General features: G+C 44.9%; 1 protein-coding gene across 3 annotated transcripts in view; it reads right to left on the bottom strand.

The window, feature by feature from the left end:
* Nucleotides 1-7,588: 7,588 nt before the first annotated feature.
* LOC131343545 (NACHT, LRR and PYD domains-containing protein 3-like) overlaps nucleotides 7,589-9,344 on the bottom strand; it is a 36,769-nt gene continuing 35,013 nt past the window's right edge. For all 3 annotated transcript variants that reach the window (XM_058375313.1, XM_058375314.1, XM_058375315.1), the window contains 4 exons: nucleotides 9,152-9,325; nucleotides 8,532-8,705; nucleotides 8,034-8,210; nucleotides 7,589-7,806 (listed from right to left, as the gene is read on the bottom strand). In XM_058375313.1, the coding sequence (XP_058231296.1) occupies nucleotides 7,794-7,806; nucleotides 8,034-8,210; nucleotides 8,532-8,705; nucleotides 9,152-9,325 (538 nt within the window). In that variant the 3' untranslated portion in view covers nucleotides 7,589-7,793. The remainder of the gene's footprint in view (nucleotides 7,807-8,033; nucleotides 8,211-8,531; nucleotides 8,706-9,151; nucleotides 9,326-9,344) is intronic.

The following is a 9,344-nucleotide window of genomic DNA, read 5'->3' as shown; positions in this document are numbered from 1 at the left end:
ACACTTACACACCCCACACACCCCTCACACACACACTTACACACCCCACACACCCCTCACACACACTCTTACACACCCCACACACCCCTCACACACACTCTTCACCCTCCTGCCATCTGGAAAGAGGTACCAGAGCATTCGGGCCCTCACAACCAGACTGTGTAACAGTTTCTTTCCTCAAGCCATCAGGCTCCACAACACCCAGGACTGAACTGTTCTACACTCTCTCTCTCATACACACACACACACACACACACACACACACACACACTCAGGACTGAACTGTATACAACTCTCTGTCTCTCTCACACACATATATACACACACTCTCTCTCGACTTACTTATTGCACTACCTCTACCTGTCATCCACTGCTATAGTTATATTTGTTTATTTCTATTTTGTACTACCTCAACCGCTGCTGTGTATTTTTGCACAATATTTTTGCACAATAGTTTTTTTACATTTCATTTTATCTTATTTTATTTCACTTACATTCCAGTACACATGTTCTTTTCTTTCTTTTCGGCGCTAAGTGTCCTGTGTTCTTTTGTGTTGTCTTTCTTGTATTTATTGTTTCTGCACTGTCTTGTCTATGCTCTGTTTGCACCTCTGGGAAGTTCAGGTGGAATTCCTCCGTGGGAGAGGAGTCGAGAATGTCCTGAGCATTGACCCAGCAGCATTCCTCTGGGCCGTACCCATCCCAACCCACCAGATATTGAAGGCGTCCACCTCGACGACGAGAGTTGTGAATCGCGCGTCCCCGATAAGCTAGAGAACCATCAGTGTCTAACAGAGGGGGTGGTTCAGTGATAGTGGGGCTGGAGGTCAGAGGTTCGTGAAAGGGCTTAAGTAAAGAGACATGGAAGGTGGGCGAAATGCGGTACATGGGAGGAAGCTCAAGGCGAAAAGAAACAGGGTTCACTTGGCGTAGGATTCGGAACAGGCCAACAAACTTGGGTCTCAGCTTATGACACAGGAGTTTCAGTCTTAGATTTTTTGTAGAGAGCCATACTTTCTGCCCCACTTGATAAGCAGGATGGGGGCGCCGACGACGGTTAGAGTGAATTTCCTGTTGTCGGATTGTCCTTTGGAGGTGCACATGAGCTCTCTCCCAGGCCTCTTGGCTACGTCTGGACCAGTCCTTGACTGTAGGCACATCTGAGGGTTCCCCGGACCAAGGAAAGAGGGGAGGTTAGTAGCCCAGGGAGGTAAGCCGGTGGAGGTGTGGCACAATGAGTTTTGGGGATACTCAGCACATGGAAGAAACTCACTCCAGCAGTGCTGTTTGCGGCTACAGTAAGTTCTTAGAAACCTTCCTATCTCTTGATTGAGTCTCTCTGCTTGTCCTTTGGGGATGATACCCAGAGCTGAGGCTGATACTGATTCCTAGACGTTTATAAAACTCTGACCACACACAGGAGGTGAACTGTGGGCCGCGATCAGAAACAATGTCCTCAGGTAGGCCATAGTGACGAAAAACTTCCTGGAAGATAGCGGTAGCAGTTTCCATGGCAGTAGGAAGACCCTTCATGGGGATTAGCTTACATGACTTGGAAAACCTGTCAATCACTACCATGACTGTAGTGAAGCCTTGCGAGACAGGGAGGTCAGTGAGAAAGTCCACTGCTATGTGAGACCATGGTCAATGAGGTATGGGCAGTGGCTCTAGGAGTCCTTCGGGTAGTTGACGACTGGTTTGGGACTGAGCGCAGGTCGAGCATGAACGGACAAATTCCTCGGCAACATGGATGAGGGATGGCCACCAGAATCATTGTTGCACCAGCTGAATGGTTCTACGGGTGCCTGGGTGTCCAGAACTCGGGCTCTCATGGATCCATTGTAGAACTCTCTGGCGGAAACTTGAGGGCACGTATACTTTGGTAGGTGTCAGCACCAGGAACGGATGGCGGGCTCCCTCAAGCCAGTGTCTCCATTCTTCAAGGGCAGCTTTGATGGATAGCAGTTCCCTGTTCCCTACGTCGTAGTTTCTTTCTGCTGGCGTGAGCTTACGGGAGAAAAAGGCACAGGGATGAAGTTTCTTGGACTCTGGCTGGCATTGGGAGAGCACGGCACCTATTCCACTACTCGATGCGTCCACCTCCACTACAAATGGCAGCTCGGGGTTAGGGAGGCAGAATATCGGAATGGAAGAGAAGTTCACTTTCAGTCTCTGAAACGCTGTCTAGGCTTGATCCGTCCATTTCAATTTCTTGGGTTTGTCTTTCAACAGAGAAGTTAACAGGCTTGCAATGGTACTGTACTTTCGGATGAATCTCCTGTAGAAGTTAGCAAATCTGAAAAAGCATTGTAAACCTTTGATAGACGTGGGTTCTGGACAAGACGTTACGGCGGATACTTTTGTAACAGATGTGTAAATTATTTTAAAGGGCTTGAGTTGAGCGCGGGGTTGTGTGAGCAGCCCATACTAAAAAGTGAGTGCAGTGTCGTGTTCGAGGAGCTTGGTCGGTAAAATTGCTTCAACGGAAGATTATCAAGGCTTAAGTCAGACAAGGGACAACAGCCTTCAGTTTTCGAACAGTTTTCGAGGCGGAAGAAGTCTTTTCAGCTTTTCGTTTTGGTAGGATGTGTTAGCTGTTAGTATGGCGCACTGACATATCGTAAAGGCCACGAAAGCTGGGAGCGCGTTTAAAGTCAAAACCTCGTTTGATTATCGTTACCCGAAGAGACTTGTTGCATATTTCTTCGCAGTACCTTGCGCGCTCTGTGTTTTATTGGAAGCACACCAAGAACTAACGCTTTAACAGAAGTTTTTTTTAGTGTATTTGAGTTTCCCTGCATGTGTCAGGGTGTGCGAGACCGAGTCCGCAATACGTTGGTGCAAAGACGTAACTTCTAAACGATTTCACTTCATAGATGGTTTTGCTACCCTGCCATCCAAGTGACATCTTGATTTGGTTCATCTCCAGTCTAAACTTGTTTTTTTGGAAATACTCTGACCTTTTCACAAAGTTGAGGGGATTGGATTTAGTTAGATTAATTCGCAATCGAGTGGACCACCAACTTGGGTGCAACCACCCCATCTTCAGTTGATTTCAGCGCACTCTATGTTTGGGCAAGAGCACTCCAAGCCATCGTCTGGCTGACTGGAATTTTCCTCAGTTTTCCTTTTTTTTCCCTTGATGCCTGAACTGATAGTCTTTGAACTGTGAGTAGACCTTTTGAGGATGTTTCAGAATCCTTCCTCGTTCTGAACTGAGATTTCACTGTGTATGCTTTGTTTTTTTTTTTAAATAACTGATGTTCTGAGTTGATCATTTGAAGCCGTGATAATTTGTCTCAAGAGGGTTAAGAATGTGATAAGTGCAACTGTTTTATTTTCTTTTAGTTTCATAAGGAAACAAGATTACATTGCAAGTGAAACCCATTTTCTTTCCTCTGCTGATGTGATTGTATTGATTTGAAGAGCATTACCACACTGTAGAAATTCTTTTATCGTTATTGTTATTATTACCTTTACTTAATTGGCTTAATCTGAATAGAGTGGAATAAATATTATTTGATTTCTTCTACCCTTATTTTCATTGTACCTTTTTGCTGAGAGCTGTCAGGGAGTAGGGGCGTCTCTCTTACCTTATTCGATCTGGGGAGGGAGGAGCATATTAGACTGCATTATACTATAGTGTTTCCCATATTCAGGTTCACTTCAGGGGGCCACCGTGTGACATTTTCACACCTGAAGCCTACCCTTGTCAATCAGTAGTGTTCTAACACAATAAGGTAAGAAACCACATATACACATTAGTGCGTATAGGGACTAAACAGCTTGGGGAGCGGGGACCAAGATCCTTTCGTTGTCCAAGCATCCCGGACAGCAGTGATTCATTTTCCCCTACCTAACGGACCAAATACCACGTTACACTTTCTTTTGATCCATTTCTACTCCCATAGGTGAGATTATGTACCCTAGGAAAGCAACGGAAGAACGGTGAAACTCGCACTTTTCTAGTTTGACGTATAGACTGTGGTCAATGAGGCAGTGAAGGACAGAGCGAACATGTGAGATGTGTTGTTCATAGTTGGTGGAGTAAATAAGAATGTCGTCAATATATGCAATGACGAATTTATTTAGCATATCTCGGAATACTTCATTAATGAGTGATTGGAAGACAGCCGGGGCTTTCATAAGTCCATAAGGCATGACCATGTACTCATATTGTCCATGTGTTGTGTGAAACGCCGTCTTCCATTTGTCGCCCTCTCTGATCCGGATAAGATTATATGCTTTCCGCAGGTCAAGCTTAGTAAAGATCTTAGCTCCTCGTAACTGTTTGAGTGCAGCAGGCACAAGAGGAAGTGGATAGGGATACGGAACTGTGATAGCATTCAGGCCTCTGTAATCAATGCAGAGTCGAAGACCTCCGTCCTTTTTTTCCCCACAAAGAAGAATCCTGCAGCAGCTGGCGATGAAGAGGAGTGAATGTATCCAGCCACTAAGGCTTCTTCAATATATTCCTCCATAGCTTGTTTTTCAGGGAGAGATAAAGGATAAGCGTGATTTTTAGGAGGTGTGGTGTTAGGACGGAGGTCAATAGCACAATCCCAGGGTTGATGCATGGGTAACTTGGCGGCCTTCTCTTTACTAAAGACTTCTGTTGATCGTCAATGGCGGTGACTCTTAGCGGTGGGATACATGGGATGGTGGTGAGTCTGAGCTCTCCTACAAGATTGCGGACAATCAGATTTACTGCAGCTCCGGAATCAATCAGCGCTGTGACGAGAAAACGAGAATCATTATGCATGAAGCAAACTGGCAGAGAAACTGTAGAAACCAGTCTCACTACCTCTACCTGGGAGGTGGCAGGCTTTTCGGGGCACTGGAAGATCCAGTGACCTGGTTGTCCGCAGTAGAAACACAGCTGCTGTTAGAAGCGGCATTCGCGCTCCCCCTCTGAGACGTGAGACCTCCCCAGTTGCATCGGCTCAGCGGCTTCCTCTCTCTGGCAGTGGTATTCCATAGAGTGGCACGGTGTGGAACGAGTAGTGGAAGTATGTGTACGATGCTGGCGGCGCAGCTTGTCAAGGCGAATAGCAGTGGATATATACTGGGAGAGTGTTACATTAGTGTCCCTGCTCGCCATTTCAGCTTTCAATTTTCTAGAAAGTCCTTCCCGAAACACTGCTATTAATGCCATCTTATTCCAGCCTGACTGAGTGGCGAGTGTGCAAAACTCAATAGCATAGTCAGGAGCAGTAGCAGTTCCCTGGCATAATTCCAATAACTGCACGGAAATGTCTTTACCTCCTGCCGGATATTCAAACACTTCCTTGAATAGGTTTGCGAAGTAATCCGCCGAGATTTTGACCTGGGGATCCGAATCCCACACTGCTGACACCCAATCCAGTGCTTTACCCGTTAGAAGAGACAGCATGAATGTGCATCTTATGGTTTGCTGCCGTAGGCTTCTGGTTGTAGAGCGAAAAAGTTGTCTACTTGACACAGGAAACCCCGGCATCGATCGGCGGCACCATCAAACTTCTCCGGTAGCGCGAAGCGTCATAATTCTCTGTGTGGTGGTGGCACGGGAGCTGCAGCCGTGGCAGGAGCTTGTTGTTGTTGTAGTAGCAGCGCATTGGTGGCTTCTAACTCCGCAACCTGGTCCTGGTAGGACTGGATCATGTGCCCTTGGCGAACGATAGTCACATTAAGATCTGCTGGATTCTCCGCAGGCGAAGTATTCTGTAAGGATGCACCGGAGGCAGGCTTAGCAGAATCCATAATGCAGATCTTTATTAAACAAAATGGCAGGCTAGAAACAGTATCGATGTGGCAGCACAAAAGGGTCAAAACCGGGAAATTGAACACTAGAATAAACCAAAACCAAAAACGAGAATCGAGAGATGTAGTAAACAGGGACAGGCAAGGATCATGCACGAAAATAGCAATCAGAGGCAAATAGCAAGGCTCGGTACGTAAACTACTATTACTACTCAGCTACTGCTTATATAGCCGAGCAAGAACGAAGTCGTTGTGAGAAAGTCAGTATTCGGGTGATGTTGCCCTCTGGTGTTCTGGCTTTGCATATGACGTTACACCTTGTAACACTAACGAGTCACATGACTCATGGCCCAATTTGGACATTTCCACTTATGGGTGTAGTCACTTTTGTTGCCAACACTTTAGACATTAATGGCTGTGTGTTGAGTTATTTTGAGGGGACAGCAAATTTACACTGTTAAACAGGCTGTACTGTATATAATGAAACTATATATGAAACTGTATATAAATGACAGAGTTGATCTTTACAGGAGTGTGTGTTTGTTCTCATTACCGTGGATGCTCCTGAGCTACGTTACAGAGGCAGCAGTTCCCCTCTCCACCTGTAATTGGAGACATGATGCTGAAATCAGCTCCAGACTTTTGTCTTAGACCACGCCCACCAGCTCACGCTCCAGACTGTTTAACTCTTTTACTGATTTACTAAACAACAACAATAATGATGGACCCGATTTACACAAAGACAATTCAAATTAAATTAAATACAGTTCTGTAAAAAAGCTAGGGAAAAAAGTTATTATTTACTTTACAGTATTATTTGATAAACTTTAAATAGAATAACTGTGTAAATATATAAAAGCTAGTGAAGCAGGAGACCATCAGCTGAGAGGACTGTGAGACTCGATGTTAGCCCCGAAGCTGTGAGACTCGATGTTAGCCCCGAAGCTGTGAGACTCGATGTTAGCCCCGAAGCTGTGAGACTCGATGTTAGCCCCGAAGCTGTGAGACTCCATGTTAGCCCCGAAGCTGTGAGACTCCATGTTAGCCCCGAAGCTGTGAGACTCCATGTTAGCCCCGAAGCTGTGAGACTCCATGTTAGCCCCGAAGCTGTGAGACTCCATGTTAGCCCCGAAGCTGTGAGACTCCATGTTAGCCCATTATCTTTCCATTTATTTCCATATTTTTATTTCAAATTTAAAGTAAAAAGTCTAATATCTGGACTCTGTGATGAGGACGTGATATCAGAGTCCTTCTTCAGCTGCTACATGAACTTACTCCACGAGGTTCTGGAGTTCAGGAGACTGGACTGCTCTGTGTAACCATGGATACGAACTCTGACCTGAACTGAAATAAAGCCAAGTTTATAAAAGTAACAAGACTTTTTCAGGAATATCAGTGAGTGTGTGAGTGTGTGAGTGTGTGAGTGAGTGTGAGTGTGTGAGTGAGTGTGAGTGTGTGAGAGAGTGTGAGTGTGAGTGTGTGAGAGAGTGTGAGAGTGTGTGAGAGTGTGAGAGTGTGAGAGTGTGTGTGTGTGAGTGTGTGAGATGAAAGATATTTGATTGTAACTTCAGTTTAATAAGAGTGGAGATTGTGTAGTGGACATCAGACAGTGGACACTCCACTGGATGTTTCCCTGTTTCCTCCTCCTCTTTCACCTCCTCCTCTTTCACCTCCTCCTCGTTAACTTCCTCCTCGTTAACTTCCTCCTGATTAAGCAGCTGGAAGTAAGCTTTCTGATTACAGAGGAACTCTGGATGTTTTTAGTTTTATTTCTTTATTTTATATGAAACCTCTGAAGGAAATAAAATACAGAGAGTGGCAAATTTAAGAATAGTCTAAAAACAATATAGACATTTACAGAGTAATAATTTATTATCCAGATTCAGAGCAGGGTTCTACAGAGATCACTACTCCTGTGTTCACTGATCATAATGATTACAGACATTATAACAACATTCCTTACACACTATATACAGTATAATTACAGTCTGAAGTAAGGTGGAGCTGAGGGGATGAAGGAGGTGATTGTTGTGGATCTTCTACATCTGAATGATTCAGCTCCTAATGCTGTAAGAAAGAGAACAGGACAGAATGATGTCAAACACTGATAATCATCAGAGTCATCACACACACACACACACACACACACACCACAAAACAATGATAAATATTTACCAGAATAATAGAGAAAGAAACAGATTTCTGAGGACCAAATCAATCAAATATCCTCAGAATGACAGGATCTAAATTTAAATAGTGTGTGTGTGTGTGTGTGTGTGGAGACAGTAACTCACTTTAGTTTCTCCAGTGTACAGTGTGGATCCTTCAGTAGATCATTAAGCAGTTTCTCTCCTGATTCTCCTGTTTTATTACCGTACAGAGTCAGTTCTCTCAGGTGTGATGAGGAGTTTGATCTCAGAGCTGAAGCCAGAGCAGCACAACCTTCATCTGTAATCCTGCAGTGAGGCATCCTGCAGAGAATAAAACATCTCACAGTTACACCATTAATCACTCAGATTTAATAAACACACACAATCACTGTGTACAGTTCACTTACTGTGTGTCTGTGAGTGTCTGTGTGTGTCTGTGTGTGTGTGTGAGTGTGTGTGTGTGTGTGTGTGTGTCTGTGTGTGTGTGTGTGTGTGAGTGTGTGTGTGTGTGTGTTTGTGTGTGTGTCTGTGTGTGTGTGTGTGTGTGTGTGTGTGAGTGTGTGTGTGTGTGTGTGTGTGTGTGAGAGTGAGTGTGTGTGTGTGTGTGTGTGAGTGAGTGTGTGTGTGTGTGTGTGTGTGTACCTCAGTATCTCCAGTGTACAGTGTGGATTCTTCAGTCCATCAGAGAGCAGCTTCACTCCTGAATCCTGCAGTTTATTTCTACTCAGGTTCAGTTCTCTCAGTCTGGAGGAGTTTGAGGTGAGAACTGAGGACAGAGCTCTACAGCTTTCTTCTGTCAGATCACAATAACGCAGACTGGAAGAGAAATGATGAAACATCAGAACACTGATCTCAAACAGAGCAGAGACGTCTTTCTGAACTCCACAATCTCTCAATTTATACAATTTATTATAAGACCATTAGCTCATGTACATAACACACACACACACACACACACACACATGTGAGAGCGATTTAAAACCTGATAAAACACTTCCCACCATGTAGATGTTGAGATGATACATGTGTGTGTGTGTGTGTGTGTGTGTGTGTGTGTGTGTGAAATTCAGTCAATAGTTCAGTATTCGGCCACGGGTCATGAGTGGTCAGGTGGTGGGAGGGGTCAGGGTTTTCTTCCATCATATTTTACTGACCTCTGTGTGTGTGTGTGTGTGTGTGTGTGTGTGTGTGTGTGTGAGAGTGAGTGTGTGTGTGTGTGTGTGTGAGTGAGTGTGTGTTTGTGTGTGTGTGTGTGTGTGTACCTCAGTATCTCCAGTGTACAGTGTGGATTCTTCAGTCCATCAGAGAGCAGCTTCACTCCTGAATCCTGCAGTTTATTTCCACTCAGGTTCAGTTCTCTCAGTCTGGAGGAGTTTGAGGTGAGAACTGAGGACAGAGCTCTACAGCTTTCTTCTGTCAGATCACACACACACAGACTGGAAGAGAAATGATGAA

Source organism: Hemibagrus wyckioides, linkage group LG22 (assembly GCF_019097595.1).
Source record: "Hemibagrus wyckioides isolate EC202008001 linkage group LG22, SWU_Hwy_1.0, whole genome shotgun sequence".
Classification (NCBI taxonomy): domain Eukaryota; kingdom Metazoa; phylum Chordata; class Actinopteri; order Siluriformes; family Bagridae; genus Hemibagrus; species Hemibagrus wyckioides.
The sequence above is the reverse complement of the archived record's forward strand: the minus strand, read 5'-3'. Positions and strand labels throughout refer to the sequence as shown.